This window comes from Rana temporaria, chromosome 2 (assembly GCF_905171775.1).
Source record: "Rana temporaria chromosome 2, aRanTem1.1, whole genome shotgun sequence".
In the NCBI taxonomy this organism is placed as follows: Eukaryota; Metazoa; Chordata; class Amphibia; order Anura; family Ranidae; genus Rana; species Rana temporaria.
The window spans coordinates 463,959,923-463,983,602 of NC_053490.1; the positions used below are offsets into that span (position 1 = coordinate 463,959,923).

The 23,680-nt window shown below is 41.9% G+C and overlaps 1 protein-coding gene across 5 annotated transcripts in view; it reads left to right on the top strand.

The window, feature by feature from the left end:
• The window catches only part of CTPS2 (CTP synthase 2), a 414,745-nt gene that overhangs the window by 197,968 nt on the left and 193,097 nt on the right, over positions 1 to 23,680 (top strand). For all 5 annotated transcript variants that reach the window (XM_040338655.1, XM_040338657.1, XM_040338654.1 and 2 more), the window contains 2 exons: positions 3,841 to 3,935; positions 7,828 to 7,890. In XM_040338655.1, coding sequence (XP_040194589.1) covers positions 3,841 to 3,935; positions 7,828 to 7,890 — 158 coding nt within the window. The remainder of the gene's footprint in view (positions 1 to 3,840; positions 3,936 to 7,827; positions 7,891 to 23,680) is intronic.

Here is a 23,680-nt window from a genome sequence, read left to right on the forward strand (position 1 = left end):
TGAGTTTGTGGTTAGGTTGAGGTTAAAGGGTAACTTTAGTGGGAAAAACAAAATTTGCAAATACAAAAAAAAATAATATACCATATGCAATTGCGACTCCAGACATATTGTAATTGAATGTTATTAAAAAATTACCTTTTGTAAAAAAAAAAAAAAATACCTTTTCTTTTCAATCTGCAGCTTTGTAATTTTCTGTAAAATGCAATGCAATAGGGGTGTTTTTTTTTACACAGAATGCCCCCCCCCCCCCAGAAACACCTTACATCTGCTTGTGTAATTGGCTAGGCCACTCCATGTCCTTTAAAGTGCTTCTTCTTGAGCCACTCCTTTGTTGCCTTGGTGGTATGCTTTGGGTCATTGTCATGCTGAAAGTCCCATCCATGACCCATCTTTAGTGTTCTAGCTGAGGGAAGAAGGTTCTCATCCAAGATTTTACAATACATGGCCCCATCCATTGGCCCCTCAATGTGGCAAAGTCAACCTGTACATTTAACAGAGAAACCGCCCCAAAGCATATTGTTTCTACCTCCGTGCTTGACTGTAGAGATGGGATTCTTAGGGTCATATTCATCATTTTTCTTCCTCCAAACACAGAGAATCTAGTTAATGCCAAAGCGCTAAATTTTGCTCTCATCTGACCACAGAACTTTCTCCCAAACCTTCTCTGAATCATTTTGATGTTCATGGGAAAACTTCAAATGGGCCTGTACATGTACCTTCTTGAGGAGGGAGCCTTGCAGGCACTGCAGGATTTCAATCCATAGCGGCATATGGTGTTACCAATGGTTTGTTCAGTGACTGTGGTCCCAACTGCCTTGAGATCGTTCACAAGCTCCTCCCGTGTAGTTCTGGGCTGATCCCTCACTTTTCTCATGATCATCCTTACCCCATGAGGCAAAATCTTGCATGGAGCTACAGACCGAGGGCGATTGATGGTTATTTTGTATTTCTTCCATTTGCAAATAATCGCTCCAACAGTTCTCTCCTTCTCACCAAGCTTCTTGCTGATGGTCTTGTAGCCCATTCCAGCTTTGTGCAGGTCTACAATCTTGTCCCTGACATCCTTTGACAGCTCTTTGGTCTTGACAATGATGGTGAGGTTTGAATGGAAGAAAGAGATGCTGTGGACAGGTGTCTTTTATACACATAACGAGTTGTCATTAGGCAGACCTTCTTAAAGTGACAGGACTAATCTGAGTACCACATGAGCACATACTGGAGCTAGATCAAATACTTATTATACTCACTGAACGCAACTCAATTTATAACATTTGTATTATGTGTTTTTTTCTGGATTTTTGGTTGATCTTCTGTCTCTATAATTTAAAATACACCTCCCGTTTCACTGACCCACAGAGGGAGAAGATTCTCCATTTTGCGCAGAAGTCCTCCATGGCTACCAGAATTCAAGAGACCTGCTATAAAATCATGACTCGATTGTATAGGGTGCCCACCACCCTGCACCATTTTATTCCCGCAGGTCCCGAGTGTGTGTTGGCGCTGTAGCGGCTAGCGTCTTGACAATGATGGTGAGGTTTGAATGGAAGAAAGAGATGCTGTGGACAGGTGTCTTTTATACACATAACGAGTTGTCATTAGGCAGACCTTCTTAAAGTGACAGGACTAATCTGAGTACCACATGAGCACATACTGGAGCTAGATCAAATACTTATTATACTCACTGAACGCAACTCAATTTATAACATTTGTATCATGTGTTTTTTTCTGGATTTTTGGTTGATCTTCTGTCTCTATAATTTAAAATACACCTCCCGTTTCACTGACCCACAGAGGGAGAAGATTCTCCATTTTGCGCAGAAGTCCTCCATGGCTACCAGAATTCAAGAGACCTGCTATAAAATCATGACTCGATTGTATAGGGTGCCCACCACCCTGCACCATTTTATTCCCGCAGGTCCCGAGTGTGTGTTGGCGCTGTAGCGCCGCAGAGGGGGACGATGTTACACATTTTTTGGGCCTGCCCCAAACTTCTTCCCTTCTGGCTCAAGGTAACTTGCACGATCAAGCACTTGACTGATGTCTCTTTGGAGGGAAACCCCGCAGCATGTCTGCTTCATCTCTCCGAGCGCCCCATTCGGAAATACAAGGCCTCCCTCACCATCCAGCTGTTGAATGCTACCAAGGCTTGTATCCCTCTCTGTTGGAGATCGGAGAATCCGCCGGCGTAGTCCTTGTGGTTCTCTAAAGTGAATGAACTAAGAGACATAGGGGATCTCACGGCCACCTTGCACAACAGGGAGGAGACCTTTCGGAGACTTGGAGACCCTGGCAGCATTTCATCTACACGGACGAGTATCTCCGTGAAGTAGCAAGGTCTGGTTGACCCTCAGGGCTTGCCTTGCCTCCTGGTCGGGGGATTCTCTCTCACTCTTCTGTATCTTATTCTCTCGTTATTCCCCCCTCTTTTTCTGGCCCCTCCCCCCTTTTATGGACGGTTCCCGGCCTTTGCCCCCTTCCCCTCCCCTCTTTTCTTTTAGCTGATGCTCCTTCCCCATAGCTATCATCCAGTCATGGAATTTCTCGCTTAGAAACTGTATTATCCCATGAGCGCCAATCACTCTGTGTGCCTTTTTGTTCGGGCCCATCTGGTTGTTGGTTTGCTCAGCTCCCCAAACTGTTATTAAAATACAAAATATACTGTGATGTATAGAACCATATGCACTTCTAGAGGTTTTTGGTCATATAACCATCTATTTAGTCGCCTTTATGACCTCCAGTCTCTTTGACTTGCCATTTGTGCCTTATTACCAGTATACTACTGGAGTATTTGCTATGTTTAATTGGTTTGACGACCCCTTTTTATCTTTCTGTATGACCACTACTGAATGATGACGCTGTATGTATTTTGTGCCGGTTGATAGCCACACTATTTTTTCGGTATGAAAATAAAGGAATTAAAAAAAATATATATTAAAATACACCTATGATAAAAATTATAGGACTCTTCATTTCTTTGTAAGTGGGCAAACTTACACAATCTGCAGGGGATCAAATAATTATTTTGCCACATATTACTGTGATGCAACAGTGGTAATGTTATTTGTAAGCAGAAATTTCTTACACTAAAACTCATTTTTGATAGACTTTGGAAGGGTTATAATCTCTTTCCTTACTGGGAAGCTTTATTTCACTTTGTTTTCCTCTGTGACAGCAAGCCAAAAACTAAGGTGAAGGTGTCATGTGAACAGAAGGACACATAGGGGATTATTTACGAAAGGCAAATCCACTTTGCACTACAAGTGCAAAGTGCACTTAAAATTGCACTGAAAGTGCACATGGAAGTGCAGTTACTGTAAATCTGAGGGGTAGATCTGAAATGAGGGGAAGCTCTGCTGATTTTATTATCCAATCATGTGCAAGCTAAAATGCTGTTTTTTATTTTACTTGCATGTCCCCCTCGGATCGGATCAGCGATTGCACTTTCAAGTGCACTTTCAATGCAATTTCAAGTGCACTTTGCACTTGTAGTTTGCACTTGTAGTGCAACGTGGATTTGCCTTTCATAAATAACCCCCATAGAACTAGAAAGTTAATAGATATTGCAATCCTTTCTTGCTTTACTAAACATGATTTTGTTGCTTTGCCCCAGTGATGAAATATCCCATCATTTCTAGTCCTTGTGACACCTTGTCAACCGGTCAGGAAGTGACAAACTCTCCCCAACACACAGACAGACCCCAAAAACACATGGCAGAGCTTCCCCACTACTGTATATCCAAACCCCCCCCAAAAAACTTGAGTACACATTATAGCATGGCGATATACTGTAGATATGATGTATACTATAAAGTTTGCCATGAATTTCTGTTTTATTTTCAGGGGTATTCTGGTTCCCGGTGGTTTTGGATTACGAGGAACAGAAGGGAAACTTCAAGCAATTACCTGGGCAAGAGAGAGGAAAGTGCCCTTTCTAGGTACAGTCATGTATTTCATTGTAAAACTAAAGTGACCATGTTGGCCATCACAGGTGAAAGTGGAGTGGATAGGTAACATTGCCAATTCCACTACCACTCATGGCAATTAGTGTCAGCGAAAAGATTAAATAAACAATTTTGATTGGAGCTGAATCCTCATTAGGAGTTGATAAAAGAATAGACAGTGGAGTGACGCAGCAGAGAGCAGCAATTAAAGCATGATTTGTTAGAAACTGAACTGCAGGAAGCAATAAGTACATATTTTTTTTTTATATTACAGTCCTACTTCTGATAATTAGCAGAATTTGTTCATAGAGATAAGCACAGAGCACAGAAACCTTTTTGTGCACATCAAATATCATTGACTGGCATTAAATGAACTGACAGTGATGTCACCTGTGTTCCCACAGTAGGAAAGAAATCATGAAACCATGTTTTTATCCTATTCTCATTTATCGGCATTAAACTGTTATGCTCTTTGAGTTACTTGTGGCGTAGCTGCTGGTTCTGTTATGAATTTAATCATAAAATGCTTTTAATTGGACCCTTCGCTCTGTACCAGATACATTACTACACAGGAAGAGGAAAAACATTTTATTTTTAATTTATGATTATTTTTTTTTAAGCTGAACTCCGGCCTTCTGTCTGTCTCAGACTCTCCTCTACTAATATTGTTTACTCTGAGATCACCGGGCACAGTGTTGCCACCTCACACTTGATTTAAATCTTGATTTGCCGTACTACCACGTCGCAATCGTGTGCATTACATGGCAATCAAGGGTTTAAATCAGGTGACATATCGCCCCACGCCACCTGTCAAGCACACTCGGATCACTTTTCAGAGAAGCTGCTGCATGGGACTCGCATTTGAGATGGCATTCATTTGAATGACACCTCAAATCGCGGTGCGGGTCTGCCTGAGATTGTTGTGCGATAATTTTCGCTGCAATTTGTGGTAATCTGCATCGCTGTAAATATGTTCAGGAGCTACTTCAGGGGTGACATGCTTCCTGCGATGCGTCATTGAGGTGTCATTTTAAGTGAATGGCATCTCAAATGCGAGTACCAAGATTTGTCATTCACACATTAGCGCTGTAAAAATCTAGGGCAGATTCGCATAAAATCTGGCCGCGATTCAAAAAACACTGTAGTGTGAATGCAGCCTTTACTGCACTTTAGTAACTGTCTGTTTACAGGAGATACAAATTGACAACAGTACTGAGTGTCTGCAAAAACCTTGTATCGGCAATCTGCTGATCATGGGTACAATGCTCTGCAGGCTCTTAAGAAATAATAAACGCTTGTTTGTTTTACCTGCAAAAAGATGTGCATGCATTTTTTTTTTTTTTAAGTGAACCTAAAGTGATTGTAAAATCAATTTTTCCTATAAAAATAACAAACATGTTACACTTACCTGCTCTGTGTAGTGGTTTTGCACAGAGCAGGCCAGATCCTCCTCTTCTCAGGCCCCTCCTCAGTGCTCCTGGCCCCTCCCTCCTGTTGACTGCCCCCATAGAAAGCAGCTTGCTATGGGGGCACCCAAGAAGAGCCGCAGCTCTGTGTATCCATTCAGACACAAAGCCGCGGTTAGCCCCCTCCTCATTGGCTAACGGACTTTGATTGACAGCAGCGGGACCCAATGGCAGCACTGCTGTGTCTCAGCTAATCAGGAGGGAGAGTCCCTGATGGCCGAGGCACTCGTGGACATAGCTGGATCGAGCTGTTACTATTAGGGGGGCTGAGGGGGGCTCAGGTAACTATTAGGGGGCTGCTGCACAGGCTTTTTATCTTAATGCATAGAATGCATTAAGATAAAAAAAAGTCTGCCCTTTTATCCACTTTAACCTTTAACGACACAGCACAAGAGGCTTGTTGTGTTTGATTTTATTCTTGCGTAGAGCTTGATTGTAAATTAAAGCCTAAGCTGTTGAACCCTGTAAACCAGCTTTTTACAACAGGTGGTAGGGAGACAAAGAAAAATATCTAAAAAGGAGACTAAAGTGCCACCTGCTGGTAAAAGTCTACATAATATAATATTTACCAATTTACACGCGTACCTTCCAATTAGCACGTGCACTTGGCACCCAGTGGCCTATTTAAACTGGCCTGTCACCATGAGCAGTTGATGAATGGTATTCAGCTTGTGACTGTATTCCTGAGAGTTGTGCCATACTCTTTCGGATGATGGATCTGTAAGATGTTCAAAGCTTGGGATATTTTTTTATAACCTAACCCTGCTTTAAACTTCTCCACAACTTTATCCCTGACCTGTTTGGTGTGTATCACCAGAGCCGGGTGATACACACCCGGCCCTGGGACACGCTGCTGTGTATACCTACCCAAGTGGTCTCAAACCCCTTACCCTCTTAGCTGGCACCCCTTAACTGGGTCTTTCCAGCTTTGTCTCTGGCGGCTCCCTTGTTGGCTCCTGCCTATTACCAATCAGGTCCTAGGGCCCTTAAGTTTTTTGAATATTGTACACAGTCAATACAGATCCTCACCTTGCTGGGGGCGTTCCCACCACCACCTTACACCTTGTGTGAGATTTTTGTCTCCAAGTTGGGCCTAGGCTCCCCCAAGGAGTGAATTTGTGTTTACAGACCAATATCTCCTGAAGAAGCTACCACGAGTAGCGAAACTAGTAGAGATCCTGATCTATATGACCCCCTCCGCCTCATCGCTGCCCGCAAATTAGGGCCTATATACCACCTCTATGATGTGTTGGCTGGTCGTATAATCCATTTGTTTTACACCATTATTGTTGTAATTTTAAAATACTGTGTATTCCTCAATTCTCTTATGTTATGTCTATGTTTTAATAAATTGAACTTTTTTACCTTTACTATACTCTTTTGATAACTGACTTACCTAGTACCGACATAGTCCACTAGCCCTCACCCACCTCCCCCGGTCTCTTTGGGTCTCTGGGGTCCCAAATGAACCTTATTTCTATTCAAATTGCTGTTTAACTTGTAATGCTTAACTTGTAATACCAACGGCCACCACCAGATGGCACTAGCTCACACAAGGAAGAGCTGGGGACTTCCAAGCCAAGTCGCCAGGAGGCTATTTCTAGTCGCCATGGCGACCTGGCGACCGGGATTTGTCGAGTCCTGGTATACTGTAATATTACAGTTTACAGTACTGTATAAAATAATTACACATCCCCTTTGTCCCTAGTGGTCTGTCCAGTGACCTGCATGCACTTTTGTATTATAAATACAGTTTTTTCTGCCTGGAAACTGTAGATTGTCCATAGCAACCAAAAAGTGTCCCTTTATGTCAAAAGTGGTTTTAGACCAGCTAGAAAACAGCGATAATAAATTAGAATCACTTGCAGAATTGAGCGATAGTGGTTTGTGGGGAAATTCGTCATCAAACACTGAAAGTAATGACAGCAACAATTCTGCAACTGAGCAAATTTCGGTGTTTTTGATTTGATTACATTATTGAATAATTTTTATCATTATTATATTATTATTTGTTATAATTATTTATAGTTATTTATTATATTATAATTTATGATTTTGTGTCTCAAACTTCATCATACCCGGGATGTCTACTAGACTCTTGTTCAGACAGATTTAAGTGAGTTATTCCTAAGAATTGCAGGCCTACAATATAAAACGCCAAATTTCCATGCAAAACAATTGTACCGCTTTCAGCACCAAAAATCTGAAAGAATCATACCGCCAGGGAGGTTAAAATACATCCAGAAAATGTATTTTGTATTTGCTGCTGAGAACAAAACTACTGGAGCCCCTGACAGACATATGAAACTGTTAGGGGATCTGATTTTACAGTTTAAACATCTAAAATTGTGTGTGGACTAAAGTGGTTTATATCGCCTTGTAATGAAAACCTCTTGCTTCATTTTTATTTTTTATTCCAGGAGTATGCTTGGGCATGCAGCTAGCAGTGGTGGAATTTGCAAGAAACTGTTTAAATTGGAAAGGTGAGATATTATATGATTCACACAGTGAATGAACTCAAACAATCAGAAGTCAAAGAGCTTGGCTTCCTATAAACTATGAAGTTTCTAAAGTGATGTGATTTCACAATTTAGGTTAAGCTAGGATTCATTTTTATTTTTTATTATTTCATTGGAAAAGTTTAAATTTGTTTTTAAAGTTGTAAAAAAAAAAACGACTTTATATTTTATGACCTCAAAAGTTATAGCTGGCAGGTTGCTGTAGCCAATGCATATTTTGTGACAAACATTAGCTGAAAGCTCTTCTTTTTTTTACCAGATATGTGTGCTGGGATTCCCTAGGTTTGAATGTTTATCCTTTTATAGTAGGAAGGGGAAGATTGGAGAGACATCTGTAAAGCCTGCTTATTATGGGGAAGAACAATAATGATTAACCAAAATTGTTTGATATGGCTTATCAAGATCCTCTGCACATGGTCAGTTATAGAATTGTGGTGTCATCGGTTGTCACTCATGTGGGGTTGTGGCCTACTGTCATGAAATCAATTAACAATAATATACAGTATTGTCTATGGAAAATAACAAGCTGTCCAGAGATTAGTAGATTTTCATTGCTGTTCATGCTCAGAAAATCTATACCTTTTATCATTAAAGTTTTGCTAAACCTAGGACCCTGAGGACCCTGCATTCTGTGTACTGTATGAGACCAGATATACTGAACATGGAAATACAATAGTTTTAGTAAATTTAAACTGCTAAATACCTTTCTCTTTCGTTCATCGACGGACACAGCTCCTTTTAATCTTGACCTTAGGGTTATATGCCTTCTATCAGGAGAGGACTAGGCAGAAATATGTAAAACATGTAAAAACAGCAAAACTGAACAGTACCGCCCACTGCTTTAAATCCGGGGGATTTTCTGGCGTCCTTGGACATCAAGGACGCATACTTGCATGTCCCCATATGCGTCAGGCATCAGAATTTTCTGCGGTTTGCAGTTGGGGACGATCACTACCAATTTGTAGCTCTCCCTTTTGGCTTGGCGTCGGCACCAAGGGTTTTCACCAAGGTGCTCGCCCCGATCCTGGCTCTGCTGAGGCAGCGAGTGATCGCAATCGTGGGCTATCTGGGCGACCTCCTTCTGAGAGCTGCTTCCGCCTCAGAATTAAGGGAGGATGTGGCGATTGCCAGTCTGGTTGGGTACTGAATCTCCAGAAGTCAGTGCTGGTGCCGGCTCAATGCCTGGAGTACCTGGGCTTGATTCTGGACTCCTCAGAGGCGAGAGTTTTTCTCCCTTCAAACAAACTGCAGACTCTTCAGGCTGCGGTGAAGCTGTTGGCGTCCCGCAGGTGGTTGTCACTGTGCTTTTGCATGCGAGTCCTGGGTCTCACGGTGGCCTCCTTCGAGGCGGTACTGTATGCTCAATTCCACACCTGAGTCTTGCAAAAGGAGATCCTGTCAGAATGGGACAAATCTCCGTTGTCTCTGGATTGTCAAATCCGGGTGAGCCGCCTGATCTGGTGGCAGAGGTCCCCGGCCCTTCAGACCGGTAAGTCGTTCCTTCCTTTTCACTGGACAGTGAGCACGACGGACGCCAGCCTGACCAGTTGGGGGGGATTTTGGGGTGTACAGTCAACACAGGGTCGCTGAACTCAACAATTGCAACTACCATATTTTTATTTTATAGAGCCTTTGCTTTCAGAATGTTCTGAGGGTTTTAGGAAATGGTATAGCCAAAAATGCAGATTTGTTTTATTTAGAAACATCACATTACAAGCATATCACATTCAATACCAGAATCATATGCAATTGTGCAAGTTTCACAAATATCAGTTGTGTAATGGTGCATAGCGTAGCTGACATTTCAATACTACAGTAGAATGCTGAGAAACAGACATATCCTGTCTATTTGCTACCTTAAGCAGGTAAGGGGACTAATCTGGGATAAAAAAAAAAAAAAAACTGGTATGATATGGGGTTATTTGAAAAGAGGAAGATTGAAAAAAAAAAAGTAAGCGAAGAGCAATAGGGACTAGTTTGTTAAGGGACCACTAGGTACAGTAGTGTCACATGGAACATGTCTGTTGCATGGGTGGGGGGTTTCTACCTGTGAGTGGGTGTTTTAAATAGTTTGTCCTTTGTCCTGTGAAATACTGCCATGGTCTCCAAGCATGCTTAAAAATTCTCTTTTGAGTTGTTTAAAGTGGAACTGAGATCCTCCATATTTAGAATATCATTGACTTTGGAAAACCATAATGCTTTTGAGGGGTGCTAGATTGTTTCCTTAGCATTGGAATGCAGGCCTCAGCTGCCTTCAGTAGATGAATGGTCAGGGAGGATTTATACTTCAGGATAAGTCTCTCCATCATGTGAAGGAGATACGCCGCCACAAGATCTTTTTCCATTGTGAAGATAGGGCGTTGTGAAATGTCGGGCATTGATAAAAAGGCATAAATGGTAGAGAGGTTAACGTGTGCAAAAAATAAAATAAAAATGCTGTAGATGGGAAAAGATTAAGAACCCTAAAAACATTTTATAACAGCTCTCAACCGCCTGACAGATACTTGCCTATTATTTGCACAATGTTAGTGCTCAGCATAAATGAGTACACCCCAACAGATTTGTCAGAAAACCTTTACTTTTCTTTTCAGAATTAACATTTTCTATGGGACACTATACTACAAACTACTCCTACAAATGCTGGCCATTGATTGCAACCAAGATTTTGTATTTTGCACACACAAAAATGATTTTTATTTTTACAAATTAATTTAAAACCATGTTGCAAAAATGAATACACCCCAATGAAAGTCTTGGGAGCAAAGCTACATTTTAGATGACAAAATCCTAATTCAAATACAGGTGAATCTAATTATTCATTAAACAGATGTTCAGCAGACAGTTGATTATAAAAGGACATCACTTAAAGGGGTTGTAAAGGTTTGTTTTTTATTTTCTAAATAGGTTCCTTAAAGCTAGTGCATTGTTGGTTCACTTACCTTTTCCTTCAATTTCCCTTCTAAATGTTTTTTTTCTTTGTTTTCTTTGTCTGAATTTCTCACTTCCTGTTTCTCCTCAGTAAGGTGTTCAGTAAGCTGTTCTAAATGACTTTCCACCGCTCGGATGATGGTGGAAAGCATACTGAGGACAAACAGGAAATGAGAAATTCAAGCAAAGAAAAAAAAACATTTAGAAGGGAAATCGAAAGAAAAGGTTAGTAAACCGACAATGCACTAGCTTAAAGGAACCTATTTAGAAAATAAAAGACGAACCTTTACAACCCCTTTAACAAAGAAAACCCCTTTCCCATTTAATGCTGTCAGCAATGAAACCACATGGAAGAAAAATGTCACAAGGCCTGAGAAAGAACATAATTTCTTTACACAAGAAAGGTGAAGGCTACAAGAAGATCGGCAAAGCTTTCCTTATCAGTCAGAATACTGTAGCAAAAGTGATACAAAAATGTAACAAAGATGGAACTGTAACCATCTCACAGAGACATGTAGGCCTTCCATGGAAGTTGACATCTCGACAGGAGCGTCTTCTGATGAGAAGGGTTGAAGAAAATCGCCATGTAAGTTTACTACAGTTAGCTAAATAAGTTGAAAGCCAAACTGTGGTGATTGTTTCCCATTACACAATACAGCGTACACTGCAGAGGAATGGCATGCATGGGTGTCGTCCACAAAGGAAGCCTCTCTTAAAGCCCTTACACAAAAAAGCCTACCTAGAATTAGCCAGGGCCCATGCTAAAAGAAGAAAACTACTGGCACTTTACTCTGGAGTGATGAGACCAAGATAAATGTTTTTGGAACTGATGGCTTCAAAACTGTATGGTGTCGCAAAGGTGAGGAGTACAAAGAAAAATGCATGGTGCCTACAGTGAAACCACTGTAAAAAAACTGAAAGTTGTTAAATGCATGTGAGTGTACATGGTGGTGGCAGTGTCCTTCTGTGGGGCTGCACAGATGCTTCTGGTGTCGGGGAGCTGCATTTCATGGATGGTATCATTAATTCACAGATGTACTGCTCTATATTGAAAGAGAAAATGCTACCATCACTCAGTGCTCTTGGTCATCCTGCACTTTTTCAACATGACAATGATCCAAAACACACATCTAAGGCCACTATTGGATTTCTAAAGAAGAACAGGATGAAAGTGATTCAGTGGCCACGTATGGCTCCAGGTCTGAACCCAATCGAACACCTATGGGGAGTTTTGAAGAGACAAGTTGAGTATCACTCTACATTCAGCATCCAGGCTTTAAAATAGGTCGTTCTTGAAGAATGGAAAAAGATAGATGTAGCAATATGTCGCCAACTTGTTCATTCCATGCCTGGAAGACTTGGTTCTGTCCTTACAAATCATGGAGGTCATACAAAATACTAGATGTAGTAGTTTTTTCTGTGAGGTGTATTCATTTTTGCATCAACTAATTTGAGTAAAAATTAAGATTTTGTAATCTAAGTTATATTATTTACCATACTTTTCAAAAGGGGTGCACTCATGCTGAGCACTGTAAGTACAGAAACCATCTCTCATCCTAGTTATTTGATCTTGTACTTCCTTGCTAGAATACACGTTGATTTCATCTTCTCTTATATCATCTATACTAGAAAGATACACCCAGTTTAAAATGTGAGGGGCAGAGCCACAAAAGGATTACGCCGGCGTATCTACTGATACGCCAGCGTAATTTTAAATTTCCCGTGTCGTATCTTTGTTTTGTATCCACAAAACAAGATACGACGGCATCTGGGATCGATCCGACAGGCGTACGTCTTAGTACGCCGTCGGATCTAAGCTGCAATTTTTCGGCGGCCGCTAGGTGGCGTTCCCGTCGAAATCCGTGTCGAGTATGCAAATTAGCTAGTTACGGCGTTCCACGAACGTACGTCGGCCCGGCGCATTTTTTTACGTCGTTTTCTTTCGGGCTTTTTCCGGCATATAGTTAAAGCTGCTATATGGTGGCGTACTCAATGTTAAGTATGGCCGTCGTTCCCGCGTACAATTTTGAATTTTTTACGTCGTTTGCGTAAGTCGTTCGCGAATAAGAATTTGCGTAGAATGGCGTCACCGTCGTAAGCATTGGCTTGTTCCGGTTAAATTTCGAGCATGCGCACTGGGATACCCCCAGGGGCGGCGCATGCGCAGAAAAAAAACGCTGTTTACGTTGGGTCACGACGTATTTACATAAAACACGCCCCCATTACATCCATTTGAATTCCGCGCCCTTACACCGCAAGAGATACACTACGCCTCCATAACTTACGGCGCGAATTCGTTGAGGATTCGAAACAAAAAGAAGTAAGTTACAGCAGCGTAGTGTATCTTAGATACGCTACGCCCGGCGCAATAATGCGCCGTTGTACGTGGATCTACCCCTAAACCTCTAGGTAAATGTGTGTTAAGTGTAAAATGAAAAATACTTTGCGTCAACATGAAATAGAAAATCTAATTCCTCTTTATATTTGATGTAGAATGGCAGCAATATGTGTCCGATAGAATTGGTGATTTGCATGCTTAAGTGTTTCATTGATGTGTGTATAAGAACGTTCCTCTGCCTTTTAGCTCTCACTCTAAGTTTAAGCTCTTTGTGAATGAAATGCGTCAGTGAGAGAGAAGCTCAGGTGGATTGTCAGTGACTGGATGATGAATTAAAATACACAGCAGCAACTAGTTCAAAGTGTGGCTAATTTTTAAGTATAGAGAAGCAAATGAAGGCATTGCCTGGGGATAGTACTTTGATTTCTGTGAACGTTTATAAATACATGTGAGTTGTACACTTTGACATTACTTAGGATGCCAGGACTTCACATGAAAATAGGTGTATATTAGGTTATAACAAATTTAAGCAGTGGGTTTATTTCCTTTTCTGCATAGAAAAGCAAGAGATCATTCATGGACTAGAAAATTCTAAAGCCTGTTGGAAAAGATTTTCAACAACTTTGAACACGCTTATCGTGGCCTAAACATAAACTCCTGCTCATTTAGCTCAGTTGGTGCTGGGATTACCTTCTAATATTTGAACAAAAAAACCCTCATGAAACCTGGTTCACACCTATGCCTTTTTTTGTGCGTTTTTTTTTAGGTTTTGCAGAAACTCTACAGTCAATTTAACATGGTTTCCTGTGGGTCATGTTCACATCTGTGCATTTCGTGGAAAGGGCCAGAGACTTTTTTTCCGGTTTTTGGTTCCATAGATTTCAATTGATCAAAAACATGTATTGAAAAACGCAAAATGCACCTGGAATATGCAAACTGCAACCTGCATAGGTGTGAATCAGGCCTAAATTTATGTTTGTGGTAATCTAATAAGGTAAACATTGTATCAAAAAATTGTTCCCTTTTAAGCATTAGTACTGTTGACATAACTTTCTTTAATGGTTTCGAAGGGATATATGGAGAATTTTCAGTGAGTACACACATTTTGTAGATTGAAAACAGAAAAGTAAAATTAACGCTAAAAGTGCTGATTTTGTATGTTTACACAACACCAGCATTATGGTCAGCCCTCATTCTGCCTTTATTTCACTCCCTCCTCCTTCACATTCCTGCCCCCCTTTTACATTCCTGTCCCCATTTCCCCTTCACATTCCTGTCCTCACCTACCCCTTTATATTCCTGTCCTCAGCTCCCCTTTACATTCCTGTCCTCACCCCCTTCACATTCCTGTCCTCACCACACCCTTTACATTCCTGTCCTCAGCCTCCCCTGTAAAATCACCCCCCTCCGCCAGATTCCTGCCTCGGCCTCCCTTTGCATCATCTCCTGCTTCCCACACATCCTTCACATCTATGGCTGACATCAGAGGCTAGACAGTTCCACCTGAATGGTGGGAGGCTAACATCGGTGGCGGGATAGCTATGCATGAACCTTGGGAGGCAGGAGGGGAACACCGGTGGCAGTACAGCTTCTTTTGCCCCCCGGGAAGCAGGTGGGGGTTATCGGCGGCAGGACTGCTTCGGAAGGAGGAGCTGCACAACTTTTCCTGGTAACTAGCTTGTGATTGGTTGCAGTACTGCCTCCAATGTCATCCTCCTGCCATCCATGCAGGGCTCTCCTGCCACCGATAACAACTTGATAAGGATGACAGCAGTGAGGGCAGCTGATCAGGTTCCTAAATGGTGGGACTGCGGCCAGGCCGGATGAAACAGTGACTTGGGCCAGACCCAGACCGCGGTCCGCCATTTAGTGATGTCTGGTATAGAGTGATCACACTAGTCAAATGAACTGGGCTTTTGGGTTTAAATGTAGCTTGGGCACGACAAGTTACTAAGCTAATTGAACATACATTTTGCAAAGTGAACAGTCTCCAATCTCATAGTAAATCAATCTCAAATGCTCATCCTTGCGTCTTTCCACAAAACTCAGCTGACTTGGAAATAGCAATGGCAATGTGCATAAAGGCTGAAATTCTTTAAGGAATGTATATAATTGTGCTTCTAAAAATAAAGTCAATTACAGCAAGACAGATAGTTATATTTCCCATTAGTTTTTTTTTCTATGGAAATGTTTTATGTCCATCACGATAGCTGCATTTCATGGATGGTATCATTAATTCACAGATGTACTGCTCTATATTGAAAGAGAAAATGCTACCATCACTCAGTGCTCTTGGTCATCGTGCACTTTTTTCTTGTCTAAGTATTTTATTGAATGAATATGATAATCCAAGTACAAATCTTGTGTTATACATGTTGTAATAAGTTATCCAACTTACAACAGGTTTGAAAAAAAAAACTTCATGGTCCACTATATATGTACAGATAAGTAAATTATATAAACTCAACAGAAAATAGAAAAGTAAATACATCATTACATCAAGATATTCATGACTGTAGTTGGAAATACTATTTATCATATCAATTGTTTTACTTGGACCTGGAATATTGAAGTATAATTATGTAAAGCAGTACTTTATTACTGTTCAAATAAAATGAGTTATAAAATAAAAATAAAAAATAAATAAAAGGATAGACAAAAAAACAAAAATAAAAATGGATAGAATAGGACAGGATAGTAGGAAATTAGAGAAGGAAGTATAGAAGTCCACTGAGTGTTTGAACAGAACACTATAATGTTCACGATAATGAGTAGGGTAACACCCAAGCTCTAGAAATTTGGTTTTGTAAGTCATTTATTACCAAATGAATCTTTCAGTTACCATGGCATAAGAATTGAGTTGCCGCGGAATGATAGAAGGTGATAATTAATCCAAGGGTTCCAGATTTTTTCAAAGACCGGAATTTGATCCCTTTCTATAGTTAGCATTTTGGCGTGAGACATGAAGTCATTTACTCTACGTATGGTCTCCTAAGTTAGGGGTCCTCCATGCCCTTGCTATTGTTTGCTTAGCTGCCGTAAGAAGTTGAGTGAGAAGTTTGAATTGCTTATGTGTAATGAGATCCGTTTTAGGTTGAGCAAGGCTGTGGCTGGGTCTGGTTGCACAGTGAGACCAAATATTCTGGAAGCAGTTTCAAATACCTTTTCCCAATATATTTGTACTAACAGGCAGAACCACGACCACCAAATATGTAAGTGGGTGCCTGGACCAGGACAGTCCCGGAAGCATTGGGCTGTTTGCTTTGGCGTAAATTTGGCCAACCTGGAGGGAACAAGGTACCAACGAGTTAAAACTTTGTAGTTGGTTTCTACCGCCAGGATATTTGGTGAGGAGGATTTTGTTGCAGACCAGATTTTGGACCAATCAGCCATATCCCTAAATGAGGGTCTTTCAGGCATGCTGATTCAAAAATCATCGTAATTTGGGATAGAGAGATATCAGTGTTTAACAAAGGTGTGTAAAAAATTTTGATTTGGAAGTATCTAAAAAGGGTAGGAAATGTGTGAAAGGATGTTGAAGAAGTTAGGTTACTAAGCCGCGTAATGTTCAATGAGTTCCAGATCTTAAATGATTTGGGTGAGACCCATGCTGGGTAGAAAGCAGGGTTTTTGAGAAATGACAAAAGAGGGTTGTGAGAAGATTGTAGCTGGTGCTTAAATCTTAGTTTGTCCCATAAAGATAAAAAATATTTAGTGATGGGGTTACGTAGGGTTTTGCCTTCCTTGGGGAGGAGCCATAACAGATTGGAAATAGAAAGAGGGTCACATTCTGCCACTTCTATTATTACCCATAGGGGTATTTCATGTGTAGCGTGATATTTAGAGAGGCTAGCAATGTGTGCCGCTCTAGAATAGTTAGAAAAATTTGGAAATCCAAGACCTCCTTTGAGTTTTGGTAAATGCAGCGTATGTAATGATACACATGGTTTAATGGAGCCCCAGACATATGTTAATGTTTTTCTATGTAATCTAAGGTAGTAATATGGGATAGGGATCGGCAAAACTCGAAATAAATAAAGTCGTTTTGGGAGAATTGTCATTCTAATTGCATTAATTTTACCTATCCATGAGATCAGGAGACGTGTCCATTGTTGTAAAGGTTTTGTAATTTTGTTTGAGGAGTGGGGGATAGTTTGCTACAAAAAGATCTGAATATGAGGCTGTTAGGTGAACCCCTAAATAGGGGATTGACCTCTCAGTCCATATAAAAGGGAGTGCATTTTTGTCCGAGTCTGACTTTGGAGAGGGATATATCTAGGGCTCTGGATTTTTTGGGATTTTTTGTAAGTCCCGAAATCATTGCGAATTTGTCTAGAATGAACAGGGTGTTAGGTCCAGAAACTTGTGGGGATGACAGAAATAGGAGTATGTCATCTGCAAATAGACATCATTTATGATGGTATCCAGCAGTTTCAATACCTGTGATTGTCAGGTATGTGCGGATTCGTTGGGCTAAAGGTTCTACTAGGAGGGCGAATAGGAGGGGGGAGGGTGGGCATCCCTGGCGAGTTTCTCTTTCTATATTAAATGGATTAGATTTATAGCCTGCATATTTAATGTATGCAATTGGTTTGTTATAAAGCGCTTCGATCCATGTTAAGGAGTGGGGGCCAAAACCCCATCTTTTCAATGTGTAGTAAAGGTAAGGCCATGATAAGGAGTCAAAAGCCTTTTTTATATCAAGGGATAGGAAACAAGAGGGTATTTGACGGGTTTTAGCTATTTGAGCTAGCAATACTGCCCTATGGACATTGTCACCCGCCTGGCGCATTTGCATGAAACCTACCTGGTCTTTGTGGATAAGCTTACCTATTACATTATTTAGTCTTTTGGCTAATATTTTGGCTAAAATTTTGATTTCTAAGTTCAGGAGTAAGATTGGGCGGAAATTCGTACATAAGGTATCGTCAATGAGAGTTTTGGGGATCATGCAAACGATGTCCGTCAAATTTTCTTGTCTAAAGGATTTTCCTTCTAATATACATTAAAAGCTTCCGCTAAGATTGGTGATAACGTGCCTGTATAAGTTTTGTAATATAAGGCGGAGTAGCCATCTGGGCCTGGTTTCTTGTTTAATTTTAGGTCTTTGATAGCCTCGGAGACATGATCAGGTGTAATGTTGCCTTCTAATAAATTATTTTGGTCAAGGGAAATTTCTGGTAAGTTTATATCGGAGAAGAATATATCTGCTATTTTCGGGTTGAAATTATTAGATGATGTATATAATGAGGTCAGATGGGAATGAAATTTCTGAACTATTTTGGTAGGGTTGCTCGTGTAAACATCTTTTGCCAGTTTTAAGCGGATTGGTTTAAAGGGTTTGTTCAAGGAATTAAGCGTACATGCAAGGTAGGTACCCGATTTATTGGTTTTCATGAAATAGTTATGTAGGATTTTTCCACTGCTTCAGTTAGAAATAAGTCATATGCATCACGAGTTTTGTCTAAACGGGATTTTGTTAATGGTGATGGATTGTCCTGATGGGATATAAAGGCAGTATTAAACTCCATTTCCAGTTTACGCACAAGGGTTTTCTGTTCGCGTTTGAATATGGCTGATTGTTTCTGAATTGTATTACGTATAACTGGTTTATGGGCTTCCCAAAGAGTTAATGTATTAATTTCTGGACTAGTATTGAGTGAGATATAATCTTTAATGGCTTGTTCAATGGTTTGCCGATAAGATGGGTGTTTGAGTAGGATGTCTGGGAGGTTCCAAGTAGGGTCGTGGCCTTTGGGTAATGCTGATTTAATAGACGTGATTACCACATTATGGTCAGACCATGGGATAGGAATTATATCTGCTGTAATAATTTCAGGGAGCATACCTATAGTTAGGAATATGTGATCAATCCTTGAATATGTTTTATGAGGGTGGGAATAGTGGGCCAGGTTCACAAAAGAGATACGACGGCGTATCTCCTGATACGCCGTCGTATCTCTGTTTCTATCTATGCGACTGATTCATAGAATCGGTTACGCATAGATATCCCTAAGATCCGACAGGTGTAATTGTTTTACACTGTCGGATCTTAGGATGCAGTACCGCGGCCGCCGCTGGGGGAGTTTGCGTCGTAAACCAGCGTCGGGTATGCAAATTATGAGTAACGGCGATCCACGGCGTTTTTTCGCGTTCGTTACGTCGCCGCTAGTCTAGTTTCCCGTCGCAAAGTTAGTCGTTTTTTTGGTGCCCTAACTTTTTTTTTTTACCATGAAATTTAGCTTACGGGGTCGGATCTGCAGCACACCCATCCCATTCACCTGTGTATTTTCCATAAACCTTTGGACATCCCATTTTCCTGTTTTAACATATTTACTTTGCCATTTCCCTGCTATAAACCACATACTCCAATACAACAACCGTTCAGGGTCCCAACAGTGGCCCTGGTGTTTCTCAACTCCCCTCCCCCCACCCAGCCCAGCACCTCCCCAACATGGTGTGAGCATACATTCCCCAACCAACAGAACCCATATGAATAAAAAAAAGAATACTTCTTCCAGCAGATAAATCTGACTGGAGGCACGGTTCTTAGGTCCTGTGTGTATCATGGATAAACCATTATACACTCGTCTAACGGGACGATTGTTCACTGAGCAATTCGTGGATTCGAAACGGGGAAAACTCAACATATCCCCAATTGTTCCAGGTCCTTTGCTCCTCTGGCTCATCAAATCCAGCGCTTTTTGCCTTCCCCACCGCTTTATGAAATCCGTTGCAGGATCTTGCTCTTTTCCACCGTAGCAAAACAGCATGTCTGTGAGGGGCCATCCGACCCCCCCCCGAAAAACGAAATTAAAAAGGGAATTTACACCCCCCCCCCCCCCCCGGAGCCCCGGGGGGGAGGCATCGCATGTTCATAGGCCAACACCAATATCATCTCCCACTCTTCCCTGTGGCCCATGTCCATGTCCCACAAACAAAATTAACTCCCCCCTTCCCCATGGGAGATGAGGGACAAACAGATAACCAAGTCACAGTCTATGGGTCACTTAAGTCCCAGCAGCGTATCCCTTCTGTACAGTTTCACACAGGATACGGGGGGGGGGGGGTCCACCATTCTCCTCTCCTCGTGCAGCCTGTCCCCAACCCCCCCGTGCGTTACTCACAGTTGCCGATCCATGCCTCACTCCTGTCTCCCCTTCCGATCCAGCCATTTCAGCTGCTGCTGCCCCCGGGGTAGTCGAAAAACAGTAACACGACCATCTTCTTCCACTCGCACGTCTGGCGGGAAATAACATGGCATACTTTAAGTGCAGCACACGTAGGCGGCGTTTCGCATCTTGAAAGTGAGACCTCTTTTTCTGTACTTCTGCTGAGAAGTCCGGGAACACTGCTATCTGTACATTCTCCACCCGCATGTTCCCCTTCTCTCGGGACAGTCGCATAATTTTATCCCTGTCACGGAAGTTCAGGAACTTAGCAATAAATGTGCGAGGAGGTGCCCCTTCAGGAGGGGGCTTTGCTGGAATCCTGTGCGCTCTCTCCACCGCAAACATGGCGGAAAATGCCTCTCTGCCATACACTTTTATCAGTAGCTGTTCCAGGTATTCCGCCGGGTCTCTGCCCTCTGTTCTCTCTGGTATCCCTATAAAGCGCAGATTACAGCGGCGGAGTCTGTTCTCCATTTCGTCTTGGTGCGCGTGTAATTGTTGTAATTGGCGCTGCACCCCCTCCGCCGCCCGTTGCATGGGATACAGCACATCTTCTGCAGCTCCTATGCGTTCTTCCGTCTCCTTCACCCGCTCACGGACCGCAGACAGATCTTGCCTCATGAGTGAAATGTCAATTTTCACTTCGTCGATCTTAGTCGTCAGCGTTCCCTGCAGCACCGCTATTGCCTCCAGCACTTTAGCTGTCTCTGCCGCATGGCGATTTTCTCCCGAGGCCTCGCCGGCGCCATCTTTGGCCTGCTCCTCTCCCCCATCGTGGCGGTATTTAGCCAGTTTGTCTGCCGCAGCATTTGTTTTCTTCGGTGGGGACATATCTCCTACTTATCCCTGCGCCTCCAGACGGATTTCTAGGGAGTTTAGTAGCTAAAATAGTCAGCCAGGATCCTATACAGGAGTTTCAGCCAGAGGAGCTCCTTCTACCCACGTCCTACTCCATCGCTTGCCAGGCCACGCCCCCTTGGTGCCCTAACTTTAGTCAGCAAACGTATTGCTGTCTAAAGTATGGCCGCTGTTCCCGCGTCGAAATTTAAAAATGAACGTAGTTTGCGTAAGCCGTCTGGGAATATGGAATTATGCTACGCGCGTCGCCGTTCAAAAAACTGACGTCACGGCGCGCAAAGCACGACGGGAATTGCGCAACTGAGCATGCGCAGTAGGTCCGGCGCGGGAGCGCACCTAATTTAAATGGCACACGCCCATTTGAATTGGCCCGCCTTGCGCGGGAGGCCGACGGCGTAGGTTTTTATCGCAAGTGCTTGGTGAATCAGGCACTTGCGATGAAAAATTGCGGCGGTGTAACGTATCTACGATACGTTACGCCGCCGCTCACCTACGTGAATCTGGCCCAGTATATATATCTATGTTTAGTGGGATTACCTTCTCTCCATGAATCTACCAAAGTATATTTGGATAAAAGTTGTGAAAAATACATTTTAGATTTATCTTAAGATGGTGTGTACGGGGATTTATCCAGAAATGGGAGGAGGACCTAGTTAGAATCTCCACACAGTATAACTGTACCTGTTTTATGGTCATTCACAACTTGTAGTAAATGTGACATAAATGGATTTGGTTGCTTATTAGGTGCATAGTATGAAACTACAGTTATTGCAATGTCCATAATATGTCCTGTAAGAATCAAGTAGCGTCCTTCAGGATCTTTTATTTGGGATTGGAGAGTAAATGGGGTAGAACGAGGAAAGGCTATAAGGGTGCCCCGATGCTTGGAGGTAGCCGAAGCTGTGTAGGATTGCGGATAAAAATGGGACATAAATTTGGGTGTGGAAGTACTCGTGAAGTGGGTCTCTTGTAGGCAAAGTATGTGTGCCTTTCTGGCATGAAATGCACGGAAGGCCTTGGTACGTTTCTGGGGAATGTTTAGTCCCTGAACATTCAGGGACAGAATGTTTAATGGTGCCATTGTAGCTGAATAGACAAAGGGGACTTACCCATTACCAAGTTATTCAGGTCAATCGATACGATCCAAGAGAGAAGAAGAGAGAGGAATGGAGATGAATACTAGAGTAAGAAAAAGGAATAGAATACTAATGGTTAGAGAAAATAATGGATAGATCAACATAAAGACACATTTAAGTGTTTCCCGTGAGTGGGAGCACCACTGGAGAAAGGGTACTTCCGTCAGACTTTCACATATTATGTGTGGCCGAATGAGGGAGGCAGAGCAGGTGCACGGATCTCCTGGGGGGAGAGCCATCTGAAAAAAAACATCACATTGATGTGCAATACTGTAAACCTTGCAATATAGAACAATAACTATTATGCCGCGTACACACGATCAGTCCATCCGATGAGAACGGACCGATGGACCGTTTTCATCGGTTAACCAATAAAGCTGACTGATGGTCCGTCGCGCTACACAACATCGGTTAAAAAAACGATCGTGTCAGAACGCGTGACGTAAAACACAACGACGTGCTGAAAAAACGAAGTTCAATGCTTCCAAGCATGCATCGACTTGATTCTGAGCATGCGTGGATTTTTAACTGATGGTTGTGCCAACGATCGGTTTTGACCTATCGGTTAGGAATCCATCGGTTAAATTTAAAGCAAGTTTGCTTTTTTTTTTAACCGATAATTAAATAACCGATGGCGCCCACACACGATTGGTTTTGACTGATGAAAACGGTCCATCAGACCATTCTCATCGGTTTAACCTATCGTGTGTACGTGTAACGTACAGGATTCCAGCAAACAATCGTCGGCCAGACCGTTTTCCAACGAACAACTGTTTCCTGGTCTTGCTTTAAAACAGTCTGCTGGAATCGTGTCCGTCAGACATGTTCGGTCGTCTGTACACAAAAGCAGCGTACAAAAACCCCGCGCATGCTCAGTCCAAATGAGGAGACGGGAGCGCTCGTTCAGGTAAAACTCGCGTTTGTTTGGGATATGGCACATTCGTCATTAGAAACCTTTTATTCTAGCAAGAGAACAATGTCTTAAAAAGGCGCACTAAACCACATTTTCTTGCCTCGTTTTATTAATTCTTCTCTTGCTAGAATAACCCCGTTCTCTTGCTGATGCAATTTCAATAGAGTTGTCCCATACTGAAATGTCACATTTCTTGCTTGTGATGTAATCCTTTAATAATGTTTTCTATGCCAGACGTGTGTTTTGGTTGGTGGTCCTCCATAATTTATAGTAGTCATTTTTGTAAAGGAATGTGCATTTTTTTTTTTTTTTTTTTTTTTCTAGTTATGTCACCATTTAAAATATTTTTTTTTTACATGTTTTTTTCTTTTTTTTTTTTTTTTTTTTGCTTTTTGTGTTTCATTAGAGA